The 15,000-nt window shown below is 39.1% G+C and overlaps 1 protein-coding gene across 1 annotated transcript in view; it reads left to right on the top strand.

Annotated features, from left to right (window-relative positions):
* Positions 1-15,000, top strand: part of LOC138000836 (uncharacterized) — a 32,976-nt gene that overhangs the window by 15,818 nt on the left and 2,158 nt on the right. The window contains exons 3-7 of the mRNA XM_068847499.1: positions 1,558-1,621; positions 6,680-6,810; positions 7,139-7,257; positions 7,735-7,867; positions 8,223-8,319. Of these exons, the coding sequence (XP_068703600.1) occupies positions 1,558-1,621; positions 6,680-6,810; positions 7,139-7,257; positions 7,735-7,867; positions 8,223-8,319 (544 nt within the window). The remainder of the gene's footprint in view (positions 1-1,557; positions 1,622-6,679; positions 6,811-7,138; positions 7,258-7,734; positions 7,868-8,222; positions 8,320-15,000) is intronic.

Below are 15,000 nucleotides of genomic sequence, written 5' to 3'. Positions count from 1 at the left end.
TTAATTTAAACTCACACAAACATTAATTTACAGTGTTGGAAAAAGAAAAATAGAATATACATATGAATATTTACAAATTAAATATTGAAGAAGATACATAGTACTAATGAAATATTACAATTGTGATTAAGAAATAGACAGTCTGAGACTGTCTTGGAGAAGGAATGTAAAGAATTTGAGTAGGTGTTAACAGTTTACGACATAGACGTTTGCTGGGGTCACAAGTAATGCAGTTATAATACATGTATACTGTAGGGCACTTTCTGACTTCCTAAGTTTGGGGATGTTCTTTTCATAATTAAGGGGAGGAATTAAGCAATGTTCATTTTGGAATGTCATTGTCTTTTTGTTATATATAAAGAAACCCTTAAATGTTAACAAATCTAAATAACTCGTCGTATATGTATCAACATGGAATGAAAATAGGCAGTTTCACTTAAGTAAACTCAACACTTTCTTGTCCTTTAATATTACATTATATATGCAACAGACATTTTGAAAAAAGCATCTGAAAAGTATGGTGACCCATTATGGTGACCCGTTGAACAGTGACACCATCTGTACACTAGCCTTAATTCCGGAAAGGGGATAACTGTACAATTGGACTTGAGAACTGCATTCTCAAATGCGTCTAAAAGAATACACGCGAAAGCTTCGCATGTGGGGACAATGTCTCTGTTTGCTTGACCACAGGTAACAAAGTAAACTCGCCTCACATCTCGTGCGTTCAAACTCTCAACTTGTACTGCAACGGCCATCATCCTCATCACAGACGCTAGATGCGCCGGCCTCTCTATTGATAAACTTCATCATAAACGTAGTACGACATATCTGTGCAATTAATGCTGCCTCTTTTTTGGGAATAGTAACAACCTACAACCACCTTCTAATATAGCGCGTGTTATTTGTTTACAATTAACCCAGAGATGTATGTTTACCACATGAAAAAATTATGTTGAGGTATCATGCAATCGCTACTTCAACCCAAACGTGAACGTTGAAATCATTATCTTTTTTTCTTTTAATTTTAACTTAGCACTCTTTTAAGAAAATAAGCAAACAATTATTTCCTGTAACGATTTCTTATTCGGCTTACAATCGTTCATTACTCCCAGCATTAATGTCGCTCTGATACGCACTGTACACACTGTACACTGTACACACGTGATACGATTTCCCGCCATTGCAGCCACCCAGGACTCACATGCCAAGAATTCCTCTTTTACACAGTTGGGACACTTGTGCTTCTTCCTTCCCTTTCAATGTTGGTGTGAAAGATTTGGGGACTGAACTGCGATAAACAACATTGAGAGGGGCAGGGAACGCACAAGAAGGGAATAGAGGGTGTTGGCATGAAGTGTTCCAACTATTTATGTCTGAGACTGTAGTTCTTGAAATACACAAACACAGAGTGCTCTCTGAATGATGGTCCATATGACTTTTTCTGACAGAGGTGGGGAAATCCATGTAAAAAGCTGCTTCATTTCATTGTAATAACAGTTATGCATGTAGCTCTTCAATTGTATTTCTGGATTTATTTGTGGCATTTATCTTAAGATGTATCCTGTGATGGCCTCATTTGACAGCAAACCTTGCTTTATGATGGAGAGATCAGCAGCATGTAAGTATACAATTACATTTATTTATAATACCGGTAATAATAATGATGATAAAGATAATGATCATAATAAAACTACACCGGCAACCGAAAACCAACATAACAACTGATGAGCGACCAAAATGGATGCGTATTATTGACAGTCAAATCACCAAACTGTGCAAACAAACATAGCAAATAACGGAAGAAATACGAAAGCTAACAGCAAATGGAAAATTAACATCAATTTAGCTAAGAAAAAACAGGAAGTGGATTCGACCGCTCCGAAAGCAAGTTCTACGACCACTGCCAGAATATAATTAAATCTGACATAAATAACGAAAGGCCAACATACACAGACAAAATATGACAGCAGTCAACAACAGACGACTCATCCTCCCTGACAGTAATCGACTCTAACGACTTTTGGAGGCCCATTTGGGAGACGGAAAAGAAAGCCAATCTAGAAGCTAAATGGATACACACAGTAGCAGAAGCAATGCAATCTACAATGACAACACCTGCAGATGAATTAATTGACATCGAAGAGAAAGACATCTACGCAAGTATAAGAATGAGAAGGAACTGGAGCTCGCCTGGTAATGACAAAATAACTAATTACTGGCCAAAGGACTTGCTAAGGCTGTAAGCAAAGTTATCAACTACGACATACCACTACCAGACTGGTTAGTAGAAGGGAAATTCATTATGATCCCAAAGAAGGAAAACCCCCAAGCCAAAGACCGCCATCCAATCACGCTACTCAATACCATGTACAAGACAATAACATCAGTCATAGATGGTCAACTCAAAGAGCATCAAGTAATACACCAATACATGCAGATCGACCAGAGAGGGTGCACCACAAACTCGATGGGATGCAAAGACAACTTGATAATTGATAAAGCAACACCAGAAGAGGCAAGACAGAAAGAAAAATCTTTCATGTACATGGATTGATGTGAAAAAAGCTTTCGACTCGATCAACCACAAATGGCTGGCTCTCACACTACAAATGCACAACATACCAACAAAGATCAACAAGAAATAAGTAGGGCTGTATAAGCAATCTCTGATAAAAAGTTTTAAAAAGACTATGAGCTTTCAACAGACTGAACTGCTGTCTTCAACGGATAAAAACGAGTAAAGAATAAAAACGAAAGAAATTTAAATATAACAAAAAATTCGCATAAATTAAAAGATAAAAGCAAGTGGTAGAAAAAATGTTAAAAATGCAAAGAAAATCAGTGTTTTTTCAAGAGAATGTGATATTGTCTTGGGAGCGGGCACGAAATAATTGTTCGCCCCAACGGTTTTTGCCGTGTGCCATGACTCCAATGTCTTTCTACTCCAGTTGTTTGCGTTGTCAATGATTTTAGAGTTGTTGAAGTCAATAACATGATTAAAAGTCCACTTGTGTTTTGCGACATTTGAGCCTTTAGTACAATGTTTTAAGTTCCTCATGTGTTCTTTTCTCCTAGTAGTAAAGGATCTTTTAGTTTCGCCAATGTACATGTAGCTCCAGGGGCAAGATGCGCATGGAATCTTATAGATGACATTGCACTGGTCCTCTTCGGCAGGTCGAAACTTAGGGATAGGGAAATGCTGTTGTAAAGTTTTTACCGGTCTGCTGGTGACTCCCGTACCGGGAGGCTAGGTCGGTAGCAGAAAGCCAGAAAGCAGCGAAGGGCCAACTGCGTCCAAAAGCGATCGCACGGGCCGAAATCCCGGGATGACTCGTTTGGTACGACGCTCCAGCGCCACGTAGGTAATGCATTTTCACATCTTTATCATACATGTAGAAACATTCAATCGCTCGTCTTAAATAATAATTATTTCCTTTCATAGTCTAATCTTTGTCATTGTAAATATATTAATTAAGTATTTTATCTTTTCTCCACCCAACTCGATTAGCCTTTCTAAATTTGGGTGGACAAACTTTTCACTGTAACTACTATTGTATGTAATAAACGTTGTTGTTGTCGTTATGTCCCTTGAGGATTCTTGTGAGAGGTTCCGTGATCACACAACAAGCAGGAAAAGCTGACGCACTTGCTCTACGTGGATGACCTAAAGACTTACCACAAGTCAGTACAGAAGACACTACTAATAATTAACTTGAAGACAGCAAAGAGTATGTTTGAGGACATTGGACTTTTCTAGGGATTGGACAAGTGCGCAACAATTAAGTTACGTAGTATGTGGTAAATTACAGACAAATGAAGAAAATGTCTCAATATCTGACACTGAGGAGCTTAAAATACTAGAGACTGACGACCATTATAAATTCCCTGGTAAATATGAAAACTCGGTCTAACTAGAGCAACAAGTCTGTAAAGAAGCAACTAGTGAATATCTCAAACGTTTATCTGTTATTTGGTCAAGCAACATCTCCATACCAAGAAAAGTACTTGCTACCAAGACCTTTGCTTTACCCACACTACAGTACCTCACGTGGACAACTGATTGGACAGTAATCCAACTGAAAGACATAGACAGACGAACAAGAGAGATTCTCAGAAAGGAGGGAGGAATGCACCACCACGAATCCATCATTAATACTCTACCTACCAGAAGAAGTAGGGGGAAGTGTAATGAAAAGCGTAGAAGACACCTACAAGTTGACAACAATCAAAATGGCTAATTACCTTAACAACAGTGATGACAAGAGAAGAACAAAAATACTAATGTGGGCTTGAACTACTGTAAAATACTAAAACTTAAGTCCAGGTTCTCACTGCTCAACATCATCATCAGAGACGGATAAGATCATATCATATATCTTGATTTACCCTCGGATTTTTAGAGTAGCTTCAGTTGGTGTAGCTAATCTCTCCGAGCATTTACCCTCCCAACCATCATACACCACGGAAGACAGACCACAACACCGGGAACTACTGTACATTCCCTACTCTTTACGGCAAGTGTGTTGGTTCTTTTACATCCCACAGGATTATGAACATTGAAGGGTTGTGAGATGGGGCCTACGGTTCATTGTCCTTATATCCGAGAAGACTAGAGAGTCTAGCCATTTGCAGATGTAATTACAAAGGCAGCACCTTCTCCTCAGTTATTTAAAGACCCTGAGTGTTGGTCCAGCCGGAGTTGAACTCACGACCTCCCACGTGACAGCCTGGTGCTCAACCATTTGAGCCACCGGTGTGCGGTAAAATTGCGCTAGGGTCGAATAAAAGGGAAGAAGGTGTCACTATACTAATGAGCGAGTGCAAGTGTGAGAGGATAAGTGACAAGAGAGGCATTAGTACAGAGAGGCTCTAGAACAATAGGTCTGCAAATTTGATACATTCTTCTCAGGGGCTTAAGTGTTACCTGCAAAAAGTGTAACTGTAACCAACACTACACTGGGAGCACCACTCATTTCATCCACGACCATGTGAAAGAACATCTCAAAAGCAAAACTTCATCCATAAAAAAACATATCACCAATCATTGTTTTCAATCTTCAGAAGCACCAAAAATTTCAGATGTACACATTGCATTAATGTCATATACAGTGTACTATGAACACGAGAAAAGGTCTCCTTTGAAACTGAATTCACTGATGGGGACAACTGTTGTTGCTGGACTTGAAGGGTCTCTTTAGCCGCAATCTCGTTGGCTACCTGGAGAGCCTCTTGAAATGTTTGATGTTGGCTCAAGAGTTTCTTGCATGTCGCAGGATTGCGGATTCCACACACGAACTAGTCGTGGAGAGAGCGATTCAAAAATTCACCAAAATTACAAGTGGACGCCAAATGCCTCAATCGAGCACTGTAAACAGACACGCTTTCATTTTCCTCTCTACAGCATCGGTGAAATCTATAAGATTCAGCAACTTCCAAACGTTTTGGCTTAAAGTGTTCTTGTAGTAATTCACATAGTGCCTCAAATGTTTTCCCTTTAGGATTCTCAAGTATCAAGTATTACAGGTAATGGGTCAATGAGTCATGAGTCAATGAGTCAATGAGTTAGTGCAGTTACCCTAACCCATAACATGAAAGTTAAAATTTCAGAGAGTGCTTAGGTCTAATCGCTGAAACGAGGGCTTAGGCTTAATCAAATAAATTATTGCTACATTGACTGTGAGTCTCATTGACTCATTGACCATTTGTCTCATAAATCATGGGACCTCAGGATTCTCAGGACTACACAAATCGCGAAGAGTACCATAAGTCTTCTTACCAATTGCAGAAATCATTACAGCAACTTTTTTCTAACCGGCTTCCTGAACAACAGCCGCAGTAGCATCAGCAGCACATTTGCCAATATCATTAGCTACAAAAAAACTGGTCAAGCCTTTCAAGGTAAGAGGTAAAAGTCCAAGAAGAAGGGCCGAATTCCCCAACAGAACCAAGAAGTAGTGAAGCCATGGCAGCAAACAAACGAGCAAGCACGTGCGCATAAACACAAACCAACAAAACAAGGAAGGAGATTGTCATCCAAGTACCGAACATTAGGAATAAGCAGTTTCCCTTAAAGAAAATCCCATCCTCGTCGCCAGATGTTGTATCCCAGCAATTGCAGTCAATTGAATAGATCACAATACTTCTCTTAATAAAAAAAAACTCTTCAACAATGCTCACGCATGCTCAGTTACAACTGATTACATAACAAAAATCCCATTATGTAACTGTCAGTTACTGGGAATATTTCAGGTGTAATTACTTTAAGGGCCAGAAGGGCAAGCACACTTAGCCCAGAAAGCTTGATTTACAGAAAGAAACTGGCATCTTCACGCTGTTATTCATATACATTTTGTGTTTTTGTTACTTATCTTTACTAATTAAGACAGGAAAAACTTTCATACAGTCAGGCTTAATTGTAAGGCATTTACAGGCACTTTACAGTACTTTGCCCATGTACTTTTTGTAAGGATATATTTGGGACTTTGTTTTGCCTAAAATTAATAATTTTAGTATTGCAGAAATTATTTAACTGCTTCCCTAAAATTTTGCTGTCTTAATGCCAACATTTTACAATTTTCCTGGTCAATGGGGGCCACTAGTCATGGGTAAAATGGTGCAAATACACAAGTTACTTGATTTTGCTTTTAAGCAAGCCTTCTTTCCTTATTCCTCTTAGGTTTATTAGGAGTGTTACAGTATGGTGTACATATAAATGGCTATTTCACAGATCAAAGTGGACAATTTTTTATGTGGGTGGCAAGGAGAAGTCCAACGAAACAAACTTGGCCAAGTAAACTGGATCAAATAGTGAGAATTTTATTCCATCAAAATGTTAATTTAAAGTAATTAAATCATGATGGTTACTGAAAGAAAATATCAACTTCACCCTTGAAAGCTGTTATATACATGTTGACCTCTTTGCAGATGTAAAGTAGCCATCGCTAATTCTGTTTTTTTAAATAGACAACTAAAGAAAGCTAGTTGAAGCTGTTGGACATACATTCCACAGTACATGTATGGGATGGGCTGTGTTGAATGAATAGACTTCTAATTGCCTATAGTTTAATGATATTTAGATAGATTTGAAGTGTTTTGGTTATTGCATGCGTGCTAATTGTTTTTGTATAATGATTAGGTAGCTGGTGGTATTATCTGTGGTGAGAAAATTGAGGAAACACTAATCAGAGAATGTGCAGAAGAAGCATCTATAACAGAGGAGCTTGCTAAAACAGCCACTCCTGCAGGATGTGTGAGGTGCAGCAAACCATGCAAAAAAATGTTCGAAGGCTCTAGCTGACCCATCAGCTTTCATGCTGTCTTTACAGCACAATGCTTGAACATTACATAGAAAAAAAAGTTAACAGAACTTTTTCTTAATAATCCTTACAATAATTAATGATGATGTTAAGAAACAAAAAGATGATTTGCTTGCCTTCCAATGGACTTCACAGTCATTTTTTTGCAAATAGAAATCAAATTCAAAGTATTTTTTTTGAAACATTTGAACCTACAGTATCTTTTGCAAACTTTGGGTGGTATGTTAAGTTTAATATACTCCAACATGTACATGCAATGTTGATCTAAGCAAGGTTTGTTTTAATTTTGTCGAACAGATCTTTAAATCATGTGCCATTCTCCTCAGCTATTAAATGTACTTTTTTCTGGAAGGTACCATTACATTGTGTTATGGAATGTCCTTTTCAAACTTTGGTATTCTCTGTTAACCGACAGCTACTTCTTTGAAGATGAGAGAGGTTTATTTCCAGAGATACAATTTGTATATGACTTAGTACTGCCTCAGACCTTTCATCCCATCAACAGTGATGGAGAAGTAGATGAATTTTATTGTTGGCCCCTTGACAAGGTTTGGCATGTTTTTATTGTTGATGATGACTAAAATGGTGACAGCAACGTTTTCCAATACAATGCAGTAAAACTAGTGGAGCATTTTTTGCTTCCTCATACATGTATTTGAAAGGGCCATGGCAATTTTATGATCTTTGGTCGAACCTGCATGGTTTTATGTGGCAACTGTTTCAACATTCTACCCTTTGAGCAGACTGTGGATTCTTGTCTCTTATCTGCTTGAAACAAGAACCTGTATAGAGGACTGTTAACTGATTGAAAATTTGTTGGATATAAATTTATATTAATTTACTAAAATTATAGTTTTGGATCACACTTAAATGATTCCCTTTATATGTTTTTTTCTTCTCCAGGTGAAGAATAAGTTAGCTACAGATGACTTCAAACCAAACTGTGCCCTTGTTGTGCTTGACTTTATGATTCGCCATGGTTTTGTGTCACCTGATAATGGTAATTTTAAGCTTTCCTTGTGCTAACCTTACACAGCAAAGAATTTAAATATTTGTTTCTTCAATACTTGACAACCAGCTGGTTTACATTTGTTTCTTAGGAAAGAAAATTAATATGATCACCATCAGCATGAGCAATGGCAGTTTGTTCGAGTGGTCAATGTGCCTGACTTGCAAACCAAACCAAATGGGCTCTATGCCCACTTTTGTTCTGGGTAATTGTTAGTCCACTCCTGTGCTGCACTTTTATAAACATGCAGACATGTAATTGATCCACTTCGCATTAGTTAGCACTCCTAAAGATTCATGTTTTTTTGTTTATTTGCATCATTTTGTTTCATAGGCACTGAAAAGCCCTGGAGAGGGGTGGTCAATTTATTGTTATTGATACTATTTATTTATTTTTTAAAATTTATTTTAACAATTGCTGTTATCTTACTGTATCTATATTGATACGTATGATATTTTTCTCACGTTTGATATCAGTTTATTGGTGGACTAATTGTCATTTTTACTGAGGCTTTTTTTGAAATTTGTGCATAGGTGTTTATGGGATTGTGATAAAGGATTTATTTACTATTAAACTTTTGCTATTATAATTATGCCACCGAGTACCGGCTCTCTCCTCCTACTCAAAGTTCAACCGATAGATTTGGAATTTAATGGGAGGTGAAGTTACTGCAGTGGAATTGCTTTGTAGGGTTTCTCGAGACTTTTCTAACATGAGTATAAGTGCTGTCAGAAGGGGCTTGGTTCTGTCGTGCCAAGGAAACAGCGGCTAGCAACTACACACCAATTGTATGTTTTCCATTGATGTGGAAGCTTCTCGGTGGGATCTTTGAGGAGAGGATTTATGGGTATTTGCAGAGTAATAGGTTTTTTTCAGATGAGCGGAGGGGGAATAGGAAAAGGTCGCGAGATAGTGTTGGGTAAAGAGGGGATCAAACATGGAATATTCCTGGGGACTCCTTGTTTCCACTGTTGTTTATTCTTGTGATATTCCCTCTCACCATGTTGTTGAAAAGGGAAAACATTGGGTACAAGCTTGGGAAGGATCAGAGGTTGATGAATTTGAAGCTGTATGGAAGGTCTCAAGAAGACATGGAGAGTTTAATCAATGTTGTGCCGGATTTTCATGGGACATGGGGATGGAGTTTGGGCTGGACAGGTGTGCTTTGTTGGTGTTGAAGCAAGGGGTGAAGGTTCGTTGCGAAGGAATTTTGTTTCGGGATGGTCAGGTGATGGATGAAGTTGACGAGAATGGGTGTAAGTACTTTGGTTTGTTGATGATGGTGGAGGCACGGTGGCGTAGGGTCGCTAGTTGGAGGCCTAGCTCAGGCATCGTGTTGTGTCCTTAGACAAGAGACTTTTCTCCACACTCTCCCTTCATCCAGGTGTATAAATGGGTACCAGGACTGGGTCGAGGCATGTGGAGTGAGTAGGCATACTTTTGTTGCTAAATGTTGTTTTTGGCTTTTAAATTGCATGAATTCCAAACGAAAAGCTAGAAAGGGCAGTGATTCGAGTGCGAGCAGTATTTCGCCAGTAGAGAAACGAGCAAGGGAGTTCAATTCGAGTATATAAGCTCTTCGCCTGAACTAATGTGTGTTTTTGAAATGTCGGAATCTCTGAAGTCAACGCTGGATATCATCCTGACAAGGCTGGAAACTATAGATAGGAAACTTGAAGACATTACTACCGCAATGTCTCACCTGGAGAGCAAATTTGTCAAATTAGAAGGCAGGGTGGAAAAGCTGTAAAATGATCATTCGACCACTAGGGTCGCCGTAATAGAGTTACAAGACAGCCTCCAGGAATTAAGTATACAAGTTAACGAAGCGAGAACGGAGAAAAAGAGCACTGTAAAAACAAGTGCAAGGAGTTGGAAAAAAACAAATTATTATATGCTAAAGTGAATCAAAGACGAGAAAATCTGCGCTTTTATGGCATTGAGGAGGTGAAAGACAATGAAAACTCTTGCAGTGTGTAGAATTTCAGCATGTCCACAGGATTGGAAAACCTCACGAAAAGGAAGGCCTAGGGTGATTATTGCTCGGTTTCTAAGATGTGGCGACAGGGATCTCATTTTCTCAAAAGTAAATTCTTTAAAGAATTCTGGTACAAGGTTTCTGCAGATTTGCCGAGAGAAATTGTTAATCGAAGGAAACTCCAATCGAAGAAGTTGATTGAAGCGAGGAAAGCGGATAAGGTTGCCTTTTTAGTCGCGCTGAACCTGATAAATTTCTTATTGATGGAGTTTTAAACCCAGCCTGTTTAATTTAATTGGTTACATTAGCGCCCAACTACTTAATCGCTCGATATTTGCTGTCCCTTTCCAGTCACAGCTTGAATATGTCAGCCTGCGTTTTTGTTGCAAAAAGGAAAGGGGTGGGGCAAGTTCGAACGATCTTTTTTTTTCTCCTCTCTGCTCAGTTTCTTAATTTATTTGCTGTTTACTTTTGTTTTACGTTTTGCGTAAGTTACTTTCCTCGAGTCGTTCTAGCGTGGCAAAACTGAGTCTCTGGTCCCCTTTTAAATATGTCTTGGTGTATTAGTACTAGCTTTCCCTTTTGCATTTTTGCTTAAAAGCTACAGTCTCGGTCACAAATGTTGTAACACAGACGGCAATTTGCCCCCTCTCCCCCTTCAATGTTGATGTTTATGGGTTTTAATTGCAAAAACCAACCAGTAAATGCAACACTGATTGGAGGGAGGAGGAGGGGTACATTATTAACAGCTTTGATGCGCTTCACTTTCTGTTCAAGCGAAGTGTTACAACTATTTATGACAGAGATTGTCTGGGTGTTGAATGACGCAATTCAGATAACAAAAAGCGCCATTACTAATGTATTCTGTAACGGTTGCTTTCTTGGGACTTTCGTAATTAAAATATGTCAAAGCATGTTTAGTTACTTTTAAAATTGATAGAAAGAGTTGACTTGTTGCTAAAAGGGAAAGATATCTTGTAGATTTACGAGCGAAAAGCTGCACAAGCGTAATGGCATATAATTGAACCCTGTTTCGATATTAAACGTCACACGGCCAAGAGCGGCTTTTTACTGAAGCCACGTTAGATTGAAGGACTTTCCGATCGTAAAGTTCCTGATTTTTGTGATTTTTGGAACACTCCCGCGTGTTTAAAAAACTTCCTCAAAAGGAGGGCGTAAGTTCAAGTAACACACTGAGAAGGCACCTCATTTGCTGTGTCAGGTTCCTGCGAAAAAGAGGCGGGACTTTTACCTGTAAAAGAATAGACACTGTGACATAATGATCCGAAAGAGGGGTGGTGGTATCAAGTATTATTTATTACCTTAACTCGTTTTCAGCTCCATAGCGGACAACAGTAAATGTTCTCTTTTTGGTGTGTAACTACACTCTTACACCGGTGGAGTATGTAGGAAAAAGGTTGTTGGTTTCATCATAACGTTGCAAGTAATATTTTAAACCATTTGTCTTTGTACTTTTTACTTAACAATCAATTGCCTTGTTGTTTTGCCTTTCAATATGTATTGAAATTATAGCTCTGCAAAGAGAAAGTTATATTTACTAGTATATTCCCTTAGATAAAGGACTCCACCCGTTGACTTGTAGAAAATTGCTTGTGCAAACAATGAACATCACCACTGTGATCACGGTACACCGTCACCGTTTCTTCCAAAAGTATTCACGCTCCCTTTAAATCGGTCTTCTTTGCCCAATTGTTTACTAGAAAATAAGCACTAGAACACAACTTAACAATAGCGAGATTTTCAAGCCATTGGCCTTTTTTTCCCTTCAAAATCTCAACGGTACACCATGGTGATCCGTTGTCAGTAAATTAATTACGGTCTACTGAAATTATTTAGCAATGAACGGATCACCATGGTGTACCATTGCAAATAAGCCTAAGAAATGCGCTGTTGTGATTTCTACTAATTGTGCTTACACATAGTAATAGACCTTTTTACCGATACGGCGGCCATTTTGATTTCTATTGTTTCGAGTAGCTATTATGGGATGTCCTCTTTCTGTTCAAGCGAAGTGTTACAACTATTTATGACCGAGATTGTAGCTTTGTAAGTTAATTGTATTTCTCATTATTGTGAGTAATGTTAGTATTTGTAAATAATGTTGTACTGTAAATGAGTAAGTAATGTTATATTAAAAGAACTAAAACAATTTTAAAAAAATTGATGGGTACCGTCGATATACTGCTGGGGATAACCCTGCATTGGACTAGCACCCCATGCTATCCAAACCAGGATGAGCCCTGGCCGTAATGGGCCCTAGCTGGCTCGCATGCGACTTTACCTTTAACTGCTCTTGTTGTTGAGTGCGGACATTGTGCAAGAAGAAGAAGGTCAAGCAGGAGTATTTGAGCAGGATCAAACTGGTGGTGAGGTCAAAGTTGTATGGTGGGAATTTTATTTGGGTGATACTGAAATACATGGGCTATAGGTGTGATGAGGTACAGTGCGGGGATTTATGTTTGGAGAGATTGAGAACTGTGGACAATGGATGCATGATTGTGTGAAGAAGGAGGAACTTGGTCTGTTTGGCTATGTCCAGCTAAGTGTCGAGTGACGGAAGTAGTCAGGCTGCTAAGTGCAAAATTTTGACTGGATCTATACAGAGTCGATAAAAGGACCAAACTTTTCACACAGGGTATACCTAACAACTTTAGGACTGGTACCCAAGAAAATCCTTTGTCTTTCCCATAGATGGTGACAGGTTTTGAAAAAGTCACAATCTGGATTGCCTGGTTACCAAGCTCGGGTGTAAAAAAAGATGTTTTGGGCTTACATTGAAGATTAAAACTTCATGACAACTACTTGTATTGAGGCAAAGGGGGTTACACAGCTTTCATTGGTATTTTTGGTAAGCTTTTGAGAAAACATTAATTCCCAAGACACTTTTTGGGTGTGCCTTTCTGTAACGGATGATGTCCTTTTAGATGTTGCGGGACTGACGTTATCATTTCATGTTCACAATACCTCCTTGTTGTGTTGACACCCTGGTAGTGTTAATATTACCTTTCATTAGGAACGAAATATATCCTGTTAATGCTAATGAAAGAATTTGAACGTTTCTACCCACACAAAATGCAATTCAGATATCAACATTGTCCTTCACTACTTTCAGGTCCTAGCACTTTCCCATAAGTATTCCCAGTTGAACACATCACCATGTCAACAGTCCTCCAGACTGCTGTGGTTGCACCATCGCGCAAAGCAAGAAGTTAGTTAACAACAATTCGCGTAATGACGCTTCCTTGCCAGGATTGCAGTTGGGCAACGGGTTCGTTGGTCCACAAGAAGCACAAGAACAAAAGCCGATTTGTTCTTGTGCTTCTGCAAAGTGGTTCAATATCATATTGAACCACTTCAGAAGCCTTAAGAATAACTTGATCTTATTCTTAACCCTGTATCTATTGACTGATTTTGCCACTCCAAGATCCTTTAGATGATTTTCTTACGTGTGGAATTCTCAGAGAACGAACAACAGGATTCCAGTTTCCTCCGAATTTTCGATGTAATAGACTAGCTCAATAAATGCCGTCATTTGTTAATTTTTTCGTGCTCCTCAGCTTCCAATACGTGTTTTCTTCTTTTCATGGAGTTGTGTTCGTAATGCCTTTAAGCATTTCGCATTATACTTCGCCTAGCTAGTAGCCGAAATTGTTGTCACTCGAACTCGGTAGTGATATGAAGACTTCTATCTGCTTCTGATCTGCCGGAAAACCTCTGAAGCGCCCCAGCACTGTCTCCCTCATCACAGAAAATGCACTTATCAGTGGCACTAGCTTTGCATTTGATGGATGGTCTGGTAACGGGCACGTCTTTTTCAGCACACCGGCTACCTCTTTGTCTGTCTTTTTTTAGCTTGCACAGGCCAAATTTCAAGGGATATGACAGATGCCATTAAGCTTGATGACCCGCATTGACTTACAAGATCGTCAACAGTAGTCGTTTCAGTAGTCTCCATTGGAGACTTAAGATGCTTTCCATTTGACCGATTTGACCGGCCGCCAGACCGAACATTTGGAAGAACTAACTCTACAACACTTTCAAATTAAGGCACTTCGGGGAGGATATATACTCCTCCTCAAAAATGCGAGGGATTATCATACAAGTTTTCCTTCTCATTGTTGCATGTTCCTTGGAAACTGACGGGTCTGGGCCGTGATTTTTTTGATAATGATGAAAACGAATAGGGCTACGTTTTGGTGACGTAAGGAGATCACTTCGGAAAGAAATAAAGGAAAAAATTAAAGTTTTGAGATTTTTACTATTGGGAACCCACCCCACCCTATTTCTGCAAAATGACTGTCTCGGTAAAACCACTCACAGAAAAGGTCAAACTGGGCACCGGTCCTAATATTGATTAATATGCCCTAATCAACAGTCATGCAAATTTTGACGCCTTTGCCCGTTCTCTGTAGATCGTATCGTCTGCCTACCTGACTAAAGGTCGTTGGAAAGACGTTGCAGATGAGGGAAATGAAGATTGAGTACAAGAGGCGGGTGAAGAAGGCAAGGAAGGTGAAGTGTGGGGAAAAGAGGTTGCATAGGATGTTTATGAGGGATGTCAGTGAAGTGGCTGATGAGAGGTCGTGGCAGTGGCTTTTAGCTGGGTATTTGGGGAAGGAATTTTTTTTCGGGCCATGATTGAGAAGGAGTGTAGAAGTGAGAAGGTGGAGTTG

The sequence above is a fragment of the Montipora foliosa genome, chromosome 4 (genome assembly GCF_036669935.1).
Source record: "Montipora foliosa isolate CH-2021 chromosome 4, ASM3666993v2, whole genome shotgun sequence".
Lineage (NCBI taxonomy): Eukaryota > Metazoa > Cnidaria > Anthozoa > Scleractinia > Acroporidae > Montipora > Montipora foliosa.
This window is presented reverse-complemented; position numbering and strand designations above follow the sequence as displayed.